The sequence below is a fragment of the Sorex araneus genome, chromosome 3 (genome assembly GCF_027595985.1).
Source record: "Sorex araneus isolate mSorAra2 chromosome 3, mSorAra2.pri, whole genome shotgun sequence".
In the NCBI taxonomy this organism is placed as follows: domain Eukaryota; kingdom Metazoa; phylum Chordata; class Mammalia; order Eulipotyphla; family Soricidae; genus Sorex; species Sorex araneus.
In genome coordinates this window covers 204,147,469-204,171,187 of record NC_073304.1, presented here as the reverse complement: position 1 = coordinate 204,171,187, position 23,719 = coordinate 204,147,469, and the positions used below count along the sequence as shown (strand labels likewise).

General features: G+C 39.8%; 2 protein-coding genes across 2 annotated transcripts in view; one reads left to right on the top strand and one right to left on the bottom strand.

Moving 5' to 3' along the window:
* The window catches only part of BRIP1 (BRCA1 interacting helicase 1), a 143,327-nt gene that overhangs the window by 80,497 nt on the left and 39,111 nt on the right, over window positions 1–23,719 (top strand). The window contains 2 exon segments of the mRNA XM_055132227.1: window positions 18,067–18,226; window positions 19,164–19,285. Of these exon segments, the coding sequence (XP_054988202.1) occupies window positions 18,067–18,226; window positions 19,164–19,285 (282 nt within the window).
* On the bottom strand, window positions 3,235–17,557 carry LOC105943007 (5'-deoxynucleotidase HDDC2-like). Its single transcript, XM_055130198.1, has 2 exons — window positions 17,542–17,557; window positions 3,235–4,085 (listed from the first exon to the last, which is right to left on the bottom strand). The coding sequence occupies exons 1-2, from the start codon at window positions 17,555–17,557 to the stop codon at window positions 3,355–3,357; spliced, it is 747 nt and encodes a 248-aa protein (XP_054986173.1). The 3' UTR covers window positions 3,235–3,354.

Genomic DNA, 23,719 nt, shown 5'->3' with positions numbered 1-23,719 from the left:
CATGCACTGCGATGCTCAGGGATTACTTCTGGCTCTGCACTCAGGAATTACTCCTGGCGGTGCTTGGGAGACCATATGGGATGCCTGGGATGACACCCCAGGTCAGCCTATGCAAGGCAAGCGCCCTACCCTCTGGTAATCTCTTCGACCCAAACAAGATAGTTTTATTGAAACTTAGAAAGATATGAAGGAGGGGGGGGCGGTTAGAGAGAGTGAGTAGAGAGAACACTGGCTTCTCCAGAATGGAAAAAAAACTAGCTTTTGGTTTTATCAATGTTTTGGATATATTTTTCCTGTTCAGTTTCATTTACTTACACTAATTTTTCTGTTAACTCCCATCTACTGACTCAATCTTACTTGTGTCGAAGAGATTTAACATTGGGCAAACAGACATACAGAAATAAGAGAATTTGCATAAGATTTTCTTTCAGGGGAAAATGTGAGACAAGGACTGAAATGTAAAATAATTGTTTTAATTTTCTATTGTTGTGTAGCTCATTAATGCAAATCTAGTACCCCAAAACAACACATACTTTTTTTTTAAGTAAAAACAGATTTTATTTGAAGGTGTTTTGAAGGGGAGGAGAGAGAGAGAGTGGAAGAAAGTGGAGAGTAATGTGCTCAAGAAAGAACCCAGACCTCTTCAAGGGTGGAGAGAGCCCCACATACATCCAAGCATTAGCTAGGAATGTACACATCTCAGGAGGGGAGATGGGGCACCACATGTGCTCAGTCACATGGGTATAAGCAGCACATGGGCTCAGGCAGCATATGCACCACTTTTTTTGGGAGGGGAGGGGTCACATCCAGTGATGCTCAGGGGTTACTCCTGGCTCTGCACTCAGGAATTACTCCTGACAGTGTTTGGGGGACCATATGGGATTCTGGGGATCAAACTCAGGGTCTGCTGCGTGCAAACAAACGCCCTACCCGCTGTGCTATCGCTCCAGCCCCCAATGCACCACTTTTTTTAAATCTTTAGATGGATCGGTAGTCTAGGTATGGCTTAACTGGGTTTTCAATTGCAGATTTTATTGACCTGTAAGGGGTCATCTGGGACCATTGTTCTCTTCATTTTTGGTGAATGCATTTCTGCTGCGGCAGGACTGAGTTTCTTAATTTTTGTCTGGAAATGATTTTTATCTCTTCAAGGCTGCCATCAGGTTTTAACCATGCAATTCTGTCAATATAGCAGCTTCTTTAAAAGAGAGGCCTGCAGCATCTCCTTTAAGGGCGTTTTCCTGAGTAAATTGTCCATCCATGATAGTCTAACTTTTGTTTAGTTTAGAGTCAATTAAAGTGGGCCATAACCATATCTGAAAAATTCCTGTGCCTCTGCTAAACACATATCAGGAGGTATAATCTTATTTTTGTTTATGCCACTCTTAGGCTCAGTAATTAAACAATATAGAGTTTGTACAGAGGGCAGGAATATTGAGCATTATAAATACTGTCAAGGTAAGAAAGGGCTCAAAGGACTGTTGGGACAAATATGCTTTTTTCTCCTGTACAGAGAAGGTATGTTAAACTGAAATGACATTTTGAACTGAAGTCAGATAGCAAAGATATCATGTTGGCAAGTTTTAAATTGCCCATAATTTCTTTTCCAGTGAACACATAAAGCATGACTATTAACTTTTATTCAGAATCTTTCTTATTTTAGTTCCAGAGAGGTTGCATGCTGAAAGCCCAGGTTTAATTCCTGATACCATAAGGTCTCTCAGGCCCCACCAGCAGTGAACCCTAAGCATTGCATTGTTATGCTCTCTTTTCCAAAAAAGCAACCAAAATCTTCCTTACTATGTCTAAAATCAGAAGTATTTTAGAGCTACACACTAACATCGTTATGATTTGTTCCTTAGATCAATACATTCTAATTTCATATGTTCCATATTGTGAAGGAACTTTTCGTATCACTAAAATTTCAAAATATATCAACCTCCTCCTCAAAAAAAAAAAGTACCTCAAAACCCATGGTATTTATTTTGACACCAAGAACCTTGCTTATATTGAGATCATCTGAAGAACCTAGTGACTTAACTTCCCTTTTACTTTTTTTTTTTTTTTGCTTTTTGGGTCACAGCCAGCAATGCTCAGGGGTCACTCCTGGCTCTTCACTCAGGAATTACCCCTGGCCGTGCTCAGGGGACCATATAGGATGCTGGGAATCGAACCCGGGTCGGCCGCGTGCAGGGCAAACGCCCTGCCCGCTGTGCTATCACTCCAGCCCCCCCTTTTACATTTTTTGCATGGGTAGACTTCTAAGTAATGATCCAAGATCCCTGAATCCCCTTCTGAAAATTCTTTTTTTTTTTTAATTGAATCACCAAGAGCTACAGTTACAAAACTTTCATGTTTGAGTTTCAGTCACACAACGATCAAACACCCATCCCTCCACCATTGCACATTTTCCACCACCAATGTCCCCAGTACTTTCCCCCACCCTTCCCACTGTCTCTGTGGTAGACAATTTCCCTTTTACTGTCTCTACTTATGGACATTATGGTTTGCAATACAGATAATGAGAAGCCATTGTGTTTGTCCCTTTATCTACTTTCAGCACACATCTCCCATCCCAAGTGATCCCTCCAACCATCACTGAATTAGTGATCCCTTCTCTATACTCCTGGAAATTCGTATTCAGATGGGTTTGCAGTTTAATGCAAAGGCCGAAGAATACAATTTTGCTTGGTCCCTGCACTGTTAGAGACTATCAGGGCCATCCCAGTGGTACTTGAAGGTTACCCAGTGGTGTTCAGGTTTTATTCCTGGCCCTGCACTCAGAGATCACTCCTGACAGGGCTTGGGGGATAATATGGGGTGCCAGGGATTGAACCCAGGTTGGCTGCATTCAGTCTCCCAACCCACTTGTGCTATTTCTCTAGCCCCAGACTTAAGCAGAATCACACCTGCAGTGCTTGGGGGCCTCCAGCGCCATACCCAGTGCTGTTCACGAGGCACCCCAGGTGGTGCTGTGGATTGAGCTGGAGTCAGTAGTATACTATTGCATGTGCCAAATTTGTTTATATTTATTATTATAGGTAAGATAATATGGATACAAGACTGTTACAGTTTATGGTTTTGATGTACAGAGCTGGCATATCAATATCACCAGAGTGCCCAAGACCCTCAAACACTGCTTCTGTTTGTAGCTGTCTCTTTTTTTTTCCCCTCTTTTCTGCTTTTATTGTCCTTCATAATTCCTTTTTCACTGGAGTCCAGCAATTGGGAAAAAGAAAAAATAAAACTCACCTCTGGGAAAAACAACAGACCAACAGTGTCACAAAACACAATAGCATAAAAACAGAAAAATAAAATATTTGTCACAGTAGCACAGCAACATCGAGCATCATCTCAGGAGTTGGGTTTCCTGGCTGCAGCAGCAATGGCATCATTTCTTTCTGCTTCTAGTTCAGAAACAAGCTGAACTACCTCAGGGTGAGTGAATTTTCCTGCTGTGGAATCATAGAAGTCCTGCAGCCTCCCGGGCTTGTTCTCCTGGGCTTCGTATTCGTGTGCTTGGAGGATCATTTCGCACTGGTCCAGCTGCTTCACAAACTTGGCTTCCGCACTAGACTGGGTCTCGTACTCTTCCCACAGTCCATACAGCTCATTTCTGAGATCCTCTGGTAGGAGCTGGGTGATCTGCTTCATTGCCTCCTCTTCTCGCCTATGTTTTTCTTCTTTTGGAATGTTATCTGCCAGTGCTTTGTCTCCAACGATGCATTCTGCAATATCATGAACAAGGGCTAGGCGTAAACATCGGTCATTGTTGAGATGTTCGTCTTTGGTCACAAGAGCCATTATTGCCATTCTGTACATGTGATCTGATATGCTCTCTGGACTTTCTACATTTCTGTATACCCAGCCAGTCCGTGGAACTCTCTTGAGCTGCCCCACCAGCCGCAGGAACTGCAGGAGGTTCTGGGCCTCGGGGCGGGGAGCGCTGCCCGAGCCGCAGCCATCCCCACCGCCCGCCGCGCACCATGTGGGCCGTCGCCACCCCCCTCTGCTTCCCCTCCTGTACCCTCCTGTAGCTGTCTCTTCTTTTCCCCCCCACTGCTTGCTAATCTGAGCTTTGTTGTCTAAGACCAAGGTTTTGTCATTTCATATGGTCTGTTCCCTTGTTTTGTTTCTCATTTATACCACAGGTGAGAGCACCTGCTATTTGTCCTCCCTCTGTCTTATTTCACTTAACACTCTATCCAAGGCAGTAACTCGTAAAATCCTTCCCTCCCCTCCCCTCCCTTCTTATCTCCTCTTCTCCTCTCCCCTCTTCTTTCCTCCTCTCCCCTTCGCTCCCTTTTCCTCCCCTTGTTTTGGGGCCCCACCTTGTGGTGCTGAGGGTTACTCCTGATTTTACTCTCAGGGAGCACTCCTGGCATGACTCAGGGCTATATAGGTTGCTGGTGATCAAATGATACTACCTATCTAGATCTAAGATTTCATCTTTTTAAAAAAAAATGTGTTTGGTTCCACTCAGTAGTGCTTACTTTTTACTCATGGCTCTGCACTCAGTTTACTCCTGACAGTATTTTGGGAATAATATGGGGTGCCAGGGATTGCCAAGCAGCACGAATGCTGGCCGACTTCGACTGTGAGTGTGGAAAGGTCAGACTACAGCTGAATATCATGTTCATCAGAAACGGACTAGTTCCTAATGTTCCATTTGCTCTCAGCGGAACGAAAATCTCTGAATGCAGCAGTTATGTGTACCTAGGTTGAGAACTCAACATGATGAACGACCTGGCACCTGAGCTGCGCAGGAGGAAGAGAGCGGCTTGGAATACCTTCAAAAGCATCGAAGAAGTTGTTAAGAGGACAAAGAACCTCCGGCTCCAGGCACATCTATTCGACTCTACCATTCTTCTTGCACTAACATACGCCTCAGAGTCCTGGGCCCTACGAAAACAGGATAAGAACGCTATTTGGGTCTCCCAAAGAGGAATCGAAAGCTATACTTGGAATATCACGTTTCACTCAAGTGAGAGAAGGAATCCAGAGTTCCAACCTCCGTTGACAATCGAGAATCAGGAACGCTGTCTTGTATGCCTTGGAGTCAAAAATCAGATGGGCCAGACATGTAATTCGATTTGGAGACAACTGCTAGACTAGAGCTGTTACTGACTGGATTCCACAGGACGTCAAAAGAACGCGTGGTCGCTCACCTACGATATGGTCAGAATTCTTCATCAAGACCCTGAACGAACAGTTTGAGGCTTTTCTTGTTCCTGGAGCGAGCAGATGCCATTGGGCTATACTAGCACGTGACAGGGACGAATGGAGAATCGATGATGGGATGACAAGTGATACAAGTAATACCAGGGATTGAATCCAGGTTGACTGCATGCAGGCATTTTACCTGCTGTATTATTTCTCTGACCCAAGATTTAATCTTCTTCTTTTATAGTGGTTAGGAGACCTATACTGTCTCCCTAGCCACTCACCTTAATTTTTATTTATTAAACTATCATGGAAATACTGAATGCATATTTTGTGTAAAGTACTGTTAAACCCTGTTAGGAAATGAATGTTATTCTTCAAGATTTCAGTTTGATAGTGGTATTAAAATACATATGCTATACTAGTTATAATACATACACATATGCTAGTTCCAAATTAGTTGATGCAATTTATAATCATGAAGGAGCTAGAGAAATGTAGTTAAGAGTAGGAAGAGATCACATTTAATGACAGAAACAGGGAAGTTTCCTACGGAAAGACAGTAGTACTTCAGTAGGTGTTAAAAAAGAAATGTGAGTAGGTTTTCAGTAGTTGATAGGGGAGTAAGGACCATCACATCCTGCATGTAAGGAATAGCATTAGCAAAATCACAGGAAATAAATTCAAATAATTTCAGGAAGTTCAGCATATTTTGTGTGAAAGAATTTAATACAAAATCAAACAAGAGTTTACAAAATTTCATTAAAGAAACATGGTACATGGGGGATTAGAGAAGTGGTAGAGCCCATGCCTTGCATGCATGAGGCTGTGGGCTCAATCTCTGGCACTGCATGAACCCCAGAGCTGCCTCGAATAGCCCTAGTGGGGTTGCATCAGTGAGTGGCCTGTTGTTTCTGAGCACAGTTCGGAATGGTTGCCCTAGGGAACCTCAAGTCCCATCTGAGCGGCCCTGGACTCCCAAGCAGTGCTGAGTGTGGATGTGAAACCACTAACAGACAAAAACAAAACAAATGAAACATTTAAGTCTAAAGTTTTCAAACCACACATTTCAGTAGTTTTGTCTTCTCCTGTGTGTCTAGATAATTGGAATGAGTGATTTAATCAAAACTCTTTAACTGGGAAAAATGATACTAATTTCCTTTTGTTAGAACCAGCAGTGTTTCTGTAAAGATAAAAGTGAGAAAATGTCATTCTAGGTTTCTCCCATATTTCTTTCAGAGCCTCTTAAAGTTACTAGAAATTGTAGTAGTTTCATGTAGAATACTATTCCTCCACTAAGATAAATTTGATTTTGACTTTCTATTGTGATTTGACTGGTAGTGTCATTACTTTGAAACTGAGACGTCACTTTTATGGATAAAAAACTTTCTAAAGTCTTTTTATGGATAGAAACTTTTCTATTAAATCATTTTGAAAAGAGACTGGTGACTCTCCAAAACGTGGGTTTTTGTTTGTTTGTTTGTACATTGAAGACTGATTTTCTTTTACATCTTATAAATAAAGTGCGTAAACCTTTTTCTCTAAGAAAACATTTTGCATTTATTACTTAATATTAGCTAAAGAATAAAACAGATGTTTCTGTTTAGCCTCAAATTATAATTTTTATGAGCATTTAAGATATTTTTATGTTGGGAAATTTGCTTGCAACTTTTATTTTGCATTTTAAAGCTATATTGCTTTTAGTTCAAACCAAATCATTACATTTAAGACATTTTCAGTTCTCTTATTTAGGTGCTTAAAGCTTCTATCATTATAGATTTTTCTTTAGGGGGATGAGATGGGTTGGGGTTTGGGCCACATCTAGCAGTACTCAGAAACTATTCCCGGCTCTCTGCTCATGGTTCACTCCTGGTGGTACTTGGGAGAACCATTCAACGCCACAACTGAACCATGGTTGACTGCATGCCAGGCACTGTGCCTTAACATCTATCTCCTGGGACCCTCTTTATTTGAATTATTAACCAAGCATTTTTTTTTTATTAGTGAATCACCGTGAGGTACAGTTACAGACTTACAACCTTTTGTGCTTGCATTTCAGTCATACAATGACCGAGTACCCATCCCTCCCACCACCCCACCCCACTCCCTCCACCCCACTATGCCTCTGTGGTAGGGCATCCCCTTTTGTTCTCTCTCTCCTTTTGGAGTTTGCAATAGAGGTATTAAGCAGCTATCATGCTTGGTCTATAGTCTACGTTCAGCCCGCGTCTCCCATCCCGAGCAGGCCCTCCTAGCACCCTTTACTTGGTGGTTCCTTCTCTATCTGTGCTGCCTTTTCTCCAGCCTGTAAAGCCAGCTTCTAAGCTGTGGAGTAATCCTCCTGGTACTTATCTTTACTATTCTTGGGTCTTAGTCTCCTATTCTGTTACTTTATATTCCACAAATGAGTATAATCTTTCTAAGTCTGTCCCTCTCTTTCTGACTCATTTCATTTAACATGATACTTTCCGTGTTGATCCACCTATATGCAAATTTCATGACTTCATCTTTCCTAATAGCTGCATAGTATTCCATTGTGTAGATGTACCAAAGTTTCTTTATTATTGCTAAACTGATTAGCTTTTCTTAGCTTTTTTTGGGTTATACCTAGCAATGCTCAGGGGTTACTCCTGTCTCTGCACTCAGGACTTACTTCTGGCAGTTCTCAGGGAACTATATGAGATGTCAAGCATTGAACCCAGGTCGGCCATGTGCAAGGCAAACATCCTACCCACTGTACTATTGCTCCAGCCCCTAACCAAGCAGTTTTGTTGTTGCTTTTGGGCCACACCTGACTGTGCTCAGGACTTATTTCTGGCTCTGCATTCAGGGACCATTCCTAGTGGCCTCCAGGGATCATATGTAGTGCCAGAAATTGAATACAGGTGGACCATGTGCAACGCAAGTGCCTTACTGGCTATCCTATCTCTTTGGTCCTTAACTGAAGCTTTTTTGGAGGGAGGCAGGGGAAGGTCAGACCCAGCAGTGCTCAGGATATGTTCCTGGGTCTGCAGTCAGGGATCACTCCTGGCAGGATTTGAGGGACCATGTGGGATGCCAGGAATCAAAACTGGGTTGGCCACATGCAAGGCAAGTACCCTACCCTCTGTACTATTACTCCAATTCCCTTAACTAAGGCTTTTTATGGAGCATATTTTCAACATTGTGAAATAGAAAACAAATTTATTGGTGTTGAGGCTTTTGAGAGAAGTTATGTATCTCTGAGACGTGTAGTTCCTTTTTTTTTAATTTTGTTGAATCACCATGAGATAGTTACAAGCTTTCATGTTTGGGTTACAATCACATAATGATCTAACACCCATCCCTCCACCCGTGCATATTCCCCACCACCAATATCCCCGGTATACTCCCCCTTTCCCACCCTAGCCCTACCTCCATGGCAGACAATATTCCCCATACTCTCTCTCTACTTTTGAGCATTATGTTTTGCAATACAGATGTTGAGAGGTCATCATGTTTGGTCCATTATCTACTTTCAACACACATCTCCCATCCCGACCAATTCCTCCAGCCATCATTTTCTTAGTGAATCTTCTCTATTCCAGCTACTTTCTCCCCTCCGATCATGAGGCAGGCTTCCAACTATGGAGCAGTCTTCCTGACCCTTATATCTACTGTCCTTGGGTGTCAACGAGAGGTATAGTTCTTGAGAAATTCAATCTTTCTTCTTAAATTTTAAAAAATTCCTTTATTAATTTATCCATTTGACACTCACTTATTGAGCACATACTACATTCTAGATAGACAATTCAGTAACTTGGCCAAGGTCACATATTTAATGAAAACACTTTCCTTAGATATTTTGTTTTCCTAGTCTATAGCTAACTTTATATTACCGTCTAATTTGGGTGGGGGGGGAAGAATGTGAGAGTATGGGCCACACTCAGCACTGCTCAGGGGTTACTCCTTGCTCTACACTCAGGGATTAATCCTAATGGTGCTTGAGGGAACATATGGAATGTTGAGAATGAAACCTGGGTGAGCTGTGTGTAGGACAATAACCCTACCCGCTATGCTATCTCTCCAGTCCCTAGAATCAAATTTTTGATACATGAAACAGTTGATCGCATAAGTATTCATTTAATCTATTTTTATTTCAATCAAATATGTGTAAATGTACACAGGATGCATATATGTACAAATGCCTCTATCTATGTACATTTCTTTTTTTCTTTTTGCTGGGCCATACCTGGCGATGCTCAGCACTTAACTCCTGTCTCTGCTCTGGGATCACTCCTGGTGTGGCTTCAGGAACCATGTGCTGGGGATCAAATCCTGGTTGACTTCTTGCAAGGTGAGCTCCTTACCTGCTGTATTATCTCTTCAACCTTGAAGTACATATACTGTATCTGAAAAGAGAGTGTCCTAGGTTTATAAGTCCTCAGTTATCTAACAAGATCATAGACTGTTGAGACTTTCATTTCCCTTTAGATTACCAGTAGCTTCAAGTGATATTATTTTCACCTCAGGACAGAATTTCCATACTTTTTCTTTCCTAGTGTTTTGGTTGATTTGTGTTTTTATTTTTTAAATTTTGACCCTGAAATATAACTCAGCCTTTTCAATTGAAGATTATTAGATATTAGCAAATAGGTTGCTACTTGTAATACTCCAGTAATATGTTGCTAGAAAAAATTTGTTGCTAGAATTTCTAGACAGTTGTTTCAATAGAAATGAATTATTTTATTTTTTCCATATTTCACATTTGAGTACAAGAATTAAGGTACTCCCATTTTACTGTATTTTTAAGGTTATAAAAACATGCTGGTACTTAATTATTCATATTTATTACTATTTAAAAGCAATGACATTTTATTATTAACATATGCCACTTATAGGTACATATCAACTAAATGAAAGAAGCATTTCTTAAATATTAATACCTCATGAAATGAAGGGTGAAGAATCTTCAGATAGAAACATAAGACAAGTTTTACTGTGAAATAAATTATGTGAATAAGATTTATGAAAGATGGTAGTCTATTTATGCAAGCCTATTAAAAGCATTAAGACTCAAGTACTGGCTATTAAAGTGAGTAAATGGCAATATTATAAAGTTAAACACATGCCAAAAAACATTTTCCAGAGGACTAGGATTGTAACAATACCATTAATGAGGGCAAAGAGGTCTTAATGCAATTTTCACTTTCTAAAGTTTCAAAAAGAGGCTTTGAGTTAGTGCATTATTAATGTACTGAACATCTGGAACTATGTAAAAGCTATAGACATTGAGCAAATGCAGAATTTCTCCACTAGTTTGCATTCATACTTATTGCCTCCCCAGTGAGATACCAGCTCTAAAAACTTTGAAGAAGTTAAATGACAATGTCCAGATAAGGCATAAAACATTTCAATTGTCCTTTAATTTGTGAGACAAAATAATAATAATAATAATAAGTACAGCTAAATCTGAAAGATGTGACTTAATTAGTAAACCAAATCAGCTCTCTCACTGTACACAGGCTAGTCTCTACATATAATAGAATTTGTTTTCTAGAAATTTATAAAACTATTTTATGATAGAAATCTCACATTCCCAGTTATGTGTATTAAAACCTAGTAGATGGCTCTGTGTGAGTGTATTTCTCAGTCATTGTATTTTTACTTGCATAGTTAGAATATTTAAGATAGTTTTTAATTTGAATTATATATGTGCTTATTTGTATGATTCTCTGGCAAGAGGAAATAAAAGATACAAACGTATACAATTCTTGTGTCACCCGCAATGAGACTGGAAAAGATGTAGACCTAAATATTCTCTTTTCTATAATTTGAAATTTACTTTTTTCCATTTTCACATTCCATTTTTCCATTTTCATAGTCTATTTTTCTTGTAGATGGTGCATGCTTAATTTGTTGTTTAATACATAAGGAAGGATTTTAAGGTACTTTAAAAGACTTCATTAAAGACAATGAAATAAACACATTATGTTTTAATGAAAGCTTGTTTTATAGTCACCTATTCTTGCATTTTTTACCGTGTACCTTTTTAACAGAACTATATTTGAATGTTCCTAGAAGACACTATATTTCCTGTCCAGCCTTTTCACCTTGTGACTATTGACTCCGAATAATCTGTAGTACCTCCCTCAGGTCTGATTTTTGGTTTATTTGTCATTACTCCTATGCCTTAGTCGCTGTATTTTCTAAAGTGAATGAGGAAGGAGTGGAAAGGAGAGTTGGATAAGAATGGAAAGGAAGAAGCAAGAGAAGCAAGAAGGATGGAAAGGGAAAAAAAGAAAAGTGCATAAACAAAAAGCATCTTGTCATTGAGCCCTTTTAATCATATCATCACTTCATTTATACTGACATCTTGTAAATCATTTGAATACTATTACTAAGGATGAGGGTGCCTGACTTCATATAATTTATTTCTCTCTTTGTTCACTTCTCTGTCTTCTATTATTTTGGGCCTTCCTTATTTATTTATTTAACTGACTCAGCATGTATTTGTTGGGTATGTTTTGTTTGTCGGGAACTATTGTAGATACTGGATAATCTGCAACAAACAAATGAAATAAAATCCATTATTTTTATGGCAGCTATATTCTCTTTTTTTGAACTTTTTTTATTGAATCACTGTGAGATATACCCTTACAAAGATGTTTATGATTGGATTTCAGTCATACTGTATTCTAACACCCATCCTTCCACCAGTGTACATTTCTTTTTTTTTTTTTTTTTGCTTTTTGGGTCACACCCGGCAATGCACAGGGGTCACTCCTGGCTCTGCACTCAGGAATTACCCCTGGCAGTGCTCAGGGGACCATATGGGATGCTGGGAATCGAACCTGGGTCAGCCGAGTGCAAGGCAAACGCCCTACCTGCTGTGCTATCACTCCAGCCCCCAGTGTACATTTCTATGGGAGTTATATTCTTGAGGTAAGATAAAATAAACTAGATACATAGAAAGAAACTGATGTTAGATGGTGTTGGTGTGTGGACTGAATGTTCAACACTGCCCTCCACTCCCATTTCCACCCCATTCCTACATTCAAATCAAACTATGGCTAGGTATGGCTGTGTTTGGAGATGGGATCTCTAAAAAACTATTTAAGCCCTGACTCTCAGAGTCCTGTCCTTATAAGAAGGGTTTTCGGAAATCTCTTCCCCACCCTAACCCTTATCCCTGATCTGAGCACAGAGGAAAAGTCATGTGAGGACTCAGGAAAAAGAGAACTCTTCGAAGGCAAGAAGAGAGTCATTATAAGGAAAAGAATCAACTAGCCTCCTTGATTTTGAACCTCCTAATGTCTAGAATTATGAAGAATGATTTCTAATGTTTTGCCTCATTTTTGCTGATTTTATTGAGACATTATTGACATATAATAAATGTACATGGGGCTAGAGTGATCATACAGCAGGTCAGGCATTTGCCTTGCATACGTCCAACTGAGTTTGACCCCCAGTACCCAGTATGGTCCTTTGAGCCCCACCAATAGTGACCCCTGAGCACAGAGCCAGAAGTAATCTCTGAGCACTGCTGGTTGTGGCCCAGAAGTACCCCAACAAAAAGCCCCAATAAAATAAATGTACATTAAGATATAATATGATTTCTTACATGTATACATTACAAAATGTTTGGGATATTTTTTTATAGTAGTTGGGTAGACTTGTACAGATAATGAATGATAAGGGCTATGTAGAAAAATTAAGCCAAGAAGTGGGAAATGGAAACTGGGAGCAGGGTTTGTGGGAGCAGGTGGTTTAGAATTTTAATTTAAATTTCTGGAAAACTTAACAAAGAAGGTGATACCAAGTAAAGGCCCAAATGGAGGGGAGGAAGCAAACTATTCTGGTATGGGATGGATATTTAGATAGAGGAATCTTGAGGTAGGAAGGTGCCTGGCTAGAGACTGTGGTAGCAATGTACGGCAGAATCTAAGTAAATGGAAGGAATAGTAGACTGTATAATCTGAAAAATAGCTGGGGCAAAATCTTGCCAGAATGAGGATTTGGATTTTATTCAAAACGCAATAGAAAGCCATTGGCAGTTTTTAACTTACTATTATTTTCAGTTTTTACTTTTTTTTTTTTGCTTTTTTTTTGGGGGGGGTCACACCTAGCGATGCATGGGGTTACACCTGGCTTTGCACTCAGGAATCACCCCTGGCGTTGCTCAGGGGACCATATGGGATGCTGGGAATCGAACCCGGGTCAGCCGCGTGCAAGGCAAACGCCCTACCCGCTGTGCTATCACTCCAGCTCCTTATTTTCATTTTTTAAATTCAAATTGGGGAGGGGCGGTGGTCCACACCCTGCTGGACTCAAGGGTTCTTCCAGGCTCTGTGTTCAGAAGTGACCCCTGCTGGTGTTTGGGGGACTGTATGTAGTGCTGTGAGTGAATTGGGGTTGGCTACAAGCTGCTGGGTACCTTACCTCCTGTACTATCACTTTAGGTCTAAACTTAGTTTTGAAAGTATTGTGCTGACTTCTATGTGGGAAATGAACCTTGTAAGAATGGACTCTTAATAACTCACATGAAGAGGTCAGGAGGTAGTAGAGCAGTAGGCTGTCTGCCTAGTACAGGATCCCCAGACCATCACCAGGTGCAGCTGGAGGTCCCTGAGCACCACCAAGTGTTACTCTGGATGCCCTCAACATCATTGGTATCATCCACATATCTCTGGACTGTAAGGCCCAAGCAGCATCAGATCTTTGGCCCTTGTACTAAGCTGCCAGCAAGGTTGGCCAAAAAAAATCACTGGTGGGGCCCCTTAAACCTCCTGAACACTACACGAGAAACTCCTCCTCAGTAAATTAAAAAAAATAAATCCACATGAATATTAATATGACTAGGACCATAGAGTGTTGGGAATCTAATATTAATACTATTAGTACTATTAATCTAATTTATTAATCTAATCTTAATCGTACCAGGCTGTTGGATAAGTGGGACAGCTGGTAAGGCACTTACCTTGCTTGCATCCAGTGTGGGTTCAATCCCTGATGTTGGATAACCTTGGGTTATCTTTGCTTCTCCCACAGAAGCTTAGATTTATTGAGCTACTCCCACAACAGTGCCCCAATTTCATCAAGCACTAATAAGCCTTTATTGCTTTTCTTTTTTTTTTTTATGTCACTTGCATGGTTTTACAATCTCCTTTTTGTATAGACACAGGAAGATAGTTAATGCTATGCTTTTGTAACTTGTGAGTTAATTCACTCAGAATAACTTCTGGGCATCTGTCATATTTACTCGACTTAAGCCTTCATCTTAGCACCCTAAAAGCAGGGTCCTGAATGAAAGGGACTGAATGGACCCAGGGCAAGCTGTGAGCTACCCTGGCATCAAAACGGGACAGGCCAAGCTCCATAATACTTAACTATAAGTTAAGAGCAGGACCATGGACAAATTCTGTCATGATCCAAAGAGAAACAACTGGAAAAGGACCCCACTAAGGTTAGGAAAGACTAATCTGGACTGGAGCGATAGCACAGCAGTTAGGGCATTTGCCTTGCATGCGGCCAACCTGGGTTCGATTACTTCATCCCTCTTGGAGAGCCCTGCAAAGCTACCGAAAGTATCCTGCCCACATGGCAGAGCCTGCAAGCTACCCGTGGTGTATTCAATATGCCAAAAACAGTAACAACAAGTCTCACAATAGAGACATTACTGGTGCCCGCTCAAGCAAATCATGAACAACAAGATGATAGTGCTGCAGTGCTAATCTGTCCTGAGCACTGTAGTCTGGGACCTATAGTGAGATGTCCCCAGGACAGCCATCCTATAAGCTTAATGTATCTCTTACTGTGTCCATAAAAAATGACTAGAACGATTATTAAGAAGTAAATATAAGGTGACTATTTAAATGGTTATGGGCTAAGGAAAGGAGAAATATGGCCTTTGATGAAATTCCACTCTTGAGCAAATCTTCTGGCAGGAGATCTTTGTCTTAAAAGAGCTTCTCTGGAAGAAAGGGAAGGGCATTACATATACAGATTGTGCTGTCTGACCTGTGTGTAGTTGCTCCCCCAACCTTTGGAGGTTGAGGGCTCTAGATGAGGCTGCAAGACAGAGTGCATGGAGAAATGAGCATGGGGGATGGGAGGAATACAGGAGTGGGTGAGACTGGAAGGAGGCAGAGGGAGACAAGATTGGAATAAACTGCGACTGATCACCAACCAGCCTGGTGGCCCTATTCCCTCATTCATGCGTCTGTTGGTGCGGCTGGAGATGGGGGTGGGGGAAGTGGCTCATGGCCACCTAATGCACATGGTGGGAGAGGGCCCGCACCCTCACTTCCTTACTTGCTTTGTGATTACCCAATTATGTAGATATATTTGTTAAAATATTTGACCGTTGGCAGCTGACTCAGTCTCAAACCCGTCTCCTTTCTGAAGAATAGGGGCTAGGGGTGCTGAAAATTACCCCAACAACCAGATGCCATTTTTTAAAATTGATTATTTTTTTGTTAGTGAATCACCATGAGGGTACAGTTACAGATTTACATATTTTCGTGCTTGTGTTTCAGTCATACAATGCTCGAGAACCCATCCCTCCACCAGTGCCCATTCTCCACCACCGATGATCCCGGCATCCCTCCCACCCCACCCCCACTACTTCCCCCCACCCCCACTCCTTCACCCCACCTCACCTCTGTGGCAGGGCTTTCCCTTTTGTTCTCTCTCTCCTTTTAGGTGTTATGGTTTGCAATAGAGGTATTGAGTGGCCATCATGTTCAATTTATAGTCTACTTTCAGCTGCATCTCCCATCCCGATCGGGTCCTCCAACCACACTTGGTATTCCCTTCTCTATCTGAGCTGCCTTTTCCCCTAGCATGTGAGGCCGGCTTTTAAGACCTGGAGTAAACTTGTACTTATTTATTTACTTATTATCCTGGTACTTATTTCTACTCCTGGGTGTTAGTCTCCCATTCTATAGATACCATTTTTTTTGTTTGTTTATTCCTAGGAGCTGTCCAAAAATTTCCTCTTTAACATAAAATTGTGATATTCATTATTCATTTATTAAGCCTATGGCTCTTTTCATTGTCTATAAATCCCTGGAGCTCTTAGAATCCATATATCAATGGAGAATATGTTTTCTTCAATTATTGTTAACCATTGCTATTTTATTCTTGCAATGGAGATGTTACTGGTGCCTACTCGAGCAAATAGATGACCAATGGGATGACAATGACAATGACAGTGATATTCTTGCTTTAAAATGTCTTATACTTTTGCAAGTCCAAAGTTCGATATTGTCTAAGTCATATATTTGATATTCTCATTTCTAGGTAATGGGGGGAAAATTTTCTCTGCTGAATTTCTTTGGGAGAAAATTTTGTACGTTGAACCAATTTTTTAATTATCTCTCAAACTTGAGAGATTTAAGGGATAGTTTTACATATCTTGAATGTTCAAAATATACAGTACTGGAACTTATTATTTTCTCAGGGCCAGAGTGATACTACATTAAGGACCACCAGGTCTGACCCTGAAGACCAAAAACAAAAAGCTATTTTCTCATGATTTGGCAGTCAGAGATGAATCATTATGTGTGTTTTCGGATTATTTGGTATACAGTAACAATAAGTCTCTCAATGAGAGATGTTACTGGTGCCCGCTCGAACAAATCAATGAGCAATGGGATAACAGTAACAGTAACATTTTCACATGGTAGGGAGTTTGCCTTGCACACAGCTGACCCGGATTTGATTCCTCCATCCCTCTCGGAGAGCCCGGCAAGCTACCGGAGTATCCCTCTTGCACAGCAGAGCTTGGCAAGCTCCTTGTGGCATATTCCATATACCAAAAACAGTAACAAGTCTCACAATGGAGATGTTACTAGTGCCCACTCGAGCTAATCGACAAACAACGGGAGGACAGTGCTACAGTGCTACCAAAAACCAGATACATTATCCTGAATCTTTTTACCTTTTGTCCTTTGAACTGTGGTTTCACTGTTGAAGTCAGTGGGCCCCACAGGTGGCTCACACGAAGCGGGGAGGAGAGAGCTGGTCACTTTCTCCTGATCCGCCTCTGCCACCCAGACCCAGGCATACTGGGTTCTTGTCTCACCTCACAGAAAGAAATTTCAGGAGTAGACAGGCAGTGAAATTACAGTTTTTATCTGGAGGTTTTGAAGGGAAGGGGGAGAAAAAGTGGGAGGAAGTGGAGAGTAACGTGCTCAAGAGAGAACCCTGGCTTCTCCAAGGGCCGAGGGAGTCCCTACATACGTCCCAGCATTAGACATGAAAGTACACATCTCAAGAGGGGAGATGCGAGCGACGCATGTGCCCAGGCACCACATGTGCTCGGCCATATGGGCGCAGGCAGCATATGCACACACTTCCTTTGTTCAAGGTGGTTTTCATAGGGTCTCTCCAACCTCCCCGATGTGGGGCTTTTACCTAGATAAAAGGTCATTGCTAAGAAGGTTGTCAAGGGGGTAGAGTTGGGAATGGCTCTGGTCTTCTTTGAAATTCCTTTCCTGGTCTTTTGTTCCTGATGGAGCTTCTGTTGGAAGAGGGGTCCAGCCTCCTCTGGGTCTGTTACAAACTGGCACCAGTTCTCCATGAGGTCAGGGCTATTACTTCCCCGGAAATTTACTGCCATTGCCTTGGAAGGGGCCTTCCCTATCTGCCTGCCTGCCTACATCACTATGATGTAGTCACATATTAGCTTTATTTATCTGGGTTTGGGGCCATTTCTAGCAGAACCCAGGGGCTGTTCCTGACTCTGTGCTCAGGAATTGCTTCCAGAGGTGCTTTGGGAACCAGATGGTGTTGGGCATTGAACCAGGTTAAAAGCAGACATCTTAACCTCTGTACTATCTCTCTGGCACCTAAAATCATATTGACTTTAAAAAACAACAACAACAAGATAATTCTTTTTAGTTGAACATGCAATTTTTTGTTGTTGTTTTCCACTTTCAGCTGTTAGAAAAGTTAAAAGAACGATGGCTCTACACCGGTTTATGGAGTAAACTGGAGTTGGTGAAGACAGTCATTGTAGAACCACAGGGAGGAGAGAAAATAGATTTTGATGAATTACTGCAGGTATACTATGATGCAATCAAGTTCAAAGGAGAGAAAGGTAATTGGAAATTATTTGATGGTCATATTTCTTTTACTATAATGTAAGAAGTTGGTGCTAATAGAGTTTTTGTGTTGTCCTTGTAAATGTATTACACCTAAGGAAAAATACTATTTTGTGATCTTGAGTGAAGAGAAAATGACTTAAATAAAATAGTATTATATTCCGTTATTCTTTGAGCAACAATTTAGCCTTATAAAACAGCATGCAGTTTCAGGGAGCTTCACATAGTCTTCTTTGTATTGCTTAAAATTTTGTGAAAGAACATAGATCAATCCTCTTTATTAGCCAAATGAGCCCTACATTTTAATGCAAATAATATACTTTGTTCTTATATTCTCTGCTTAGAGTGCATTTAAGTTTATAAAGTATGACTGATGGCTCAATTTCAAAGTTTGATAATATCCATAAAATGTTTTCTAGGAAGGGCTGTCTAATAATAATTTATGAATAAAACACCATTATAAAAATTCTGTAACATAACTATCAGTATTTGTATGATAAGACTATAGAGTGTTTCATATGTTTTTAAATCTTTGATAATTTAAGTAGGATATAAATATAATTTATTTAAGTCACTGATAATTTTACATCTAGTCTTTAGGGAAATGGTTGCAATTTAATTTTTTAATGATGAAACAGTTGATTCACAGTTGTTTAGTTCATATTTAACACTTTGATATGGCTTTACTGCTATCTAGGAGATAGACAATTTGTAAATTGGTTTACTACAACCTTATACCTAAATGTAATTTTATTTCCCTTATAAGTAAAAGTATTGGGCTTATGAAACTTTATATAAAAATATTTTAGAATTTTGATTTTTTCAAATTTGCTACTACCATTACTTAATAATCAGATTTCCAAATGACAAGAATAAGCAATTTCTGAGAATTTTGAATGTACTTTTAAAAATTCCTATTTTCTCTTTCTTAAGATGGAGCCCTCTTGGTAGCAGTTTGTCGTGGTAAAGTGAGTGAGGGTCTGGATTTCTCAGACGACAATGCCCGTGCTGTCATAACCATAGGAATTCCTTTTCCAAATGTGAAAGATCTACAGGTAAGTCATCAAAACGTAGACATCTGGTTTATCATGTAAAACAAGTTCATGTTAAGTCTATGTTTTTCTTAACTCTCAGGTATTTTTGTTTTAATTCTGTGATGACTAAGAGTGAGAAGGATTTAATAGATATTAGTTTAGTTTTATATTAATAGATATTAGTTTAGTATAATTTATATTATGATATTTATAATATTAATTGATGTGTTCATATTAATAATAGATATTGATTTAGTTTTATATTAATTTATAAATATGAATTTATATACTTTAACTTATTCAAATATTAGTTAATTTTTGACTTATTCAGTCTTTTGCTCAACAAGAATAACTTTTAGAGTGTAATCTGGGGTCAGAAACTGAGATTTTGGTGGAAATACACATTTTCAGACCTACTGAATCAAAAGCTCTGGAGGTAGAATTTACATTTTTTAAGTTTTCAATCACAGATTCACAGCAGTCCTTCAGGGACTTCTAGGACCCTTTCTTTGTTTCTGTTCTCTCTATTCCCAGGATTTTCCCTGCATATCTCTGCTCCATATTTGAATATCTCTCCCCTCATCTCAGCAGGATTACTATCTATATTAATTTATAATATTAATAGATATATATTACCAGGTGTGCAGTGTTCTGTGCCTTTGTGAGGAAATTAATGCCACAAAGGGAGCTGAGAGTTATAGAGTTCATCAAATGGAGCTCCTGGATTTTAAGGTTATATGTTGCTGGGTGTCTAATTTCTGCAAATATTTTATTGGTTTTATGGTTACTTACAGTGGAAGGATAGTTCAGAAATAGTTTTGTTTTATGAACACTGGTGGTTTGCTAAGCTTTATACTTGACTGAATTAGTTACTGCAATAGTGTCAGACCTAAGGTGATATTATCTTCCACTAGGGAGTAGTTTCTTTTATTTTTGATACATGTTTGAAGGTTCTAGCAATTGAAGACCATACTTGAGATTTTTCTGGCTGCTGAACTTACTCCATTGAGTATATAATTTATATCCCTTCCCTCAGGATACATTGTGTTAGGATCTCATACTAGCATAGGAATTCCTTTACTAGAGAGCTGTCTTCTTCTTGTTAATACTAGACATTAGGAACTACATAAGATTTTCAGAAATGAATAGCATTTCACTGGTTGGCCCCTTTTTTTTTTTTAATTCTTGACCTCTTCAAGATTTCTGAAAATCCTCAAATACCGTTGGTGACTTCTACTGCTTCCAGTCACTGAGTCACTGAGTACTGATTACCAGACCCAGGACTGTGTGACCATGTTTAGGAGTTCTAATTTAAAATAGCAAATGCTCCTTACTTTTGTTACCGATGAAATAGTTAACGTGTACTTAAAAGCACTGCTGGGTTCACTATCAGCACCATGAGTGCTGATGGTGAACTGCAGCTGAGTGCTGCTGACTGCTCTCTTTTGGCAGTGGTACTGCAGTGGTGCTGTCTCAATTTATAGTTTACTTTTTTACCTTTTGGCTCTATATGATTGCACTAATGCTGTGTTAAAATTTTTCTGTGTCCTAAATAGATACTTTGTTCTCCCTAAACTAGGTTAAATAGTTTGGCTAACTAATCAATACAGTCACAAAGTAACAACGCCTAATTCATATCAAACTCATAATAATTTTATCTGAAGAGAAGAGAAATGAATAATATTGAGGATACATATTAAAAGAGACTTTAGCATATCCTATTATATTTTATTTGAAAACAGATTTCAAGGAAATATGGATGACTATTATGTCATTCTTTTTTTTTTTTTTTGCCACACCTGCAATGCTCCTGGGTTACTTCTGGCTTTCGCTCAGGAATTACTTCTGGCAGTGTTTGGGGGACCATACAGGATGCTGGGGATCAAACATGAGTTGGTAGCATGCAAGGCAAATCCCTATTCACTGTACTACCACTCTGGCCCTATTATGGTATTCTTCAAAAAGTTCTTTTTTTTTCTTTTTTTTTTTTTTATTGAATCACCATGAGGTACAGTTACAAAGCTTTCATGTTTGAGTTATGGTCATGCAACCTAATAATAACCTAAGAATAACCTAATAATAACCTAGTAACCTAATAATAACCTAGTAATTATTAGGTTATAATAACACCCTGTCCTTCACCAATGCACATTTTCTACCACTAAAGTCCCAGTATTCCCTCCCTTCAAAAAATTCTTAAAAACAAATTGCTACTCATAAAGAAAAAATTACATTTGTCTTCTATATTCATTATCTTAACTGGTCAGCTATGATTCTGGGCCTTGTTGTTTTATCAATCTTGGGTTCTTAATGTTTTCTTTTCCTCAGATAAATTCTTCCCAAGCAACATCTCATTCTGTTATACAAAGAAATGCGTCTTTTCTTTTTTAGTTTTTGTTTATATGTGATGCTAAGGGCCAACTCCTGGCAGTGCTTAGAAATCGTTTGCAGTTTTGGGGATTGTTCAGCTGCATGCAAAACAAGTGCCTTACTCATCATACTATTATTCCGATATCAAAAAAGGTACCTGTTGACCGTATCTGACAATCCTCAGAAATGATCCTGTTGCCAGAGTTAATCCTAACCCTTAATTCTTGTGAATTCTTGAAGCAGGGGAGTGGAGTTTCTCTAGTGGCTCCTAAATGAGGTAAGTAGCGTGGACACAAGGATAGTCCAGACTGGTAGGAAAGGGACAAATAAGGAGGGAAATTGTGGCCATGACTAATAAAAGAGAATGTGTTTCTTGTTGTTGCATGTCTATCTGGCTCAATTCTACCTGACCACAGTTTAAAACTCAGATACTCGTAATAGAAATCATTAGGCTGGAGAGATGGTACTTGGGTAAGATACTTGCCTTGCATGCAGCCAACCCTGGTTCTAACACTGCATAGTTCCTGAACACTACCAGATACAATTCTGGAGACCTCCAAAACACTGCATCCTCAGGTCTTTGCATTGAACCTCCAGCCCAGTTGACTGAAAATTGCTGGAAGGGCCTCCTGAACATTGTTGGAAACCCTCTTCCCCCCACTCCCAGCTCCCTCAAAAAAAGAGCCCCCAACAATGATGTATTGATCACACTTCTATCAATTGGGTAGCTGGATAGGAGAATGTATGCTGAGCATCACTGGGTAGTTCTGCTGAATTAAGCTAGGCTCGGTCACCCTGCTTTGTTTGGTTTGACCAGTGTAGGTTAGCTTTAGCTGGGTCAGCATTGGTATTTTATTCTTTGTGACCCATCAGACTAGCCAAAGCATGTTATCATTGCAATGACAGAGGTACAACAGGGCAGGCTTGACTTTGCAAGTACTTTTTAAGTACCTATTTATATCATATCTGCTAATCTGTTGACCAAAGCCTGTTCCATACTCAAGTCCAAGGTCAGAAGCAGTGAAAGAGAAATGTTTTTGTTTTTTTTTCCCATGCTAAATGTGCAAAAGACTCAAGAATAGTTCTGAGTACATTTTTCTTAACTAAATGATATTTTGTAAGGCATCCATTCAAAGACAGTTTTTTATATTAAGAATATATGTAAAAATTTTTATATTTTTATATAAGAGAATTAGTACAAGGGTAAAATACTTGCTTTGCGTGCAAAATTACCCTGGTTCAAACCTAGCTCTATATAGTCCCCTGAACATCTCTCAAGCACTGCCAGGTATCACCCTGGAGGCCCCACTCTCACATTGCAGTGCTGAAGCAGCACAATATCCTCAGGCCTTGGCATTAAACCTGGCTGAGACTTGACAGGAAGGGCTTCTGGACTACCAGGTCCTCCAAAACAGAAAGATGGTACGAAGGCCTTTTATCGTTTGAAAACTATTGAGATACAGCAACAATCTGAAATATAGATGATTTCTTAAAATTCACAGATAAACAATTTTAATATTAGTGGAGTTCTATAGGGTATAAAAGGAATACAGCAGTTTTACACTTTAATGAAATCCATTGTATTTGTTTATTTCTTAATGCCTATGCTTGCGTGTCATATTTAGAAAGCCATTGCCAATTCCCAGGTCATAGAGATTTGCCTTAGTTTTTTCTTCAAAATGTTTTATACTGTTGGGGGGCCTGAGCGATAGCACAGCGGGTAGGGCGTTTGCCTTGCACGCGGCCGACCTGGGTTCGATCCCCGGCATCCCATATGGTCCCCCAAGCACCGCCAGGAGTAATTCTTGAGTGCAAAGCCAGGAGTAACCCCTGAGCATCGCTGGGTGTGACCCAAAAAGCAAAAAAAAAAAAAAGTTTTATTACTGTTGGGGGCCGAAGTGGTTGTATAGCAGGTAGGGAACTGCCTTCCACGTGGCCTCCAGTACCCCATATGGTCCCTCAAAAGACGCTAGGGGTCAGCATTGAGCACTGCTGGGTGTGGCCCAAAAACAAGTTTAAAAAAAAAAGTTTTATACTGTTAACTCTAATCGTAGATAATTGGAGTAAAATTTTGCATATAAGGGT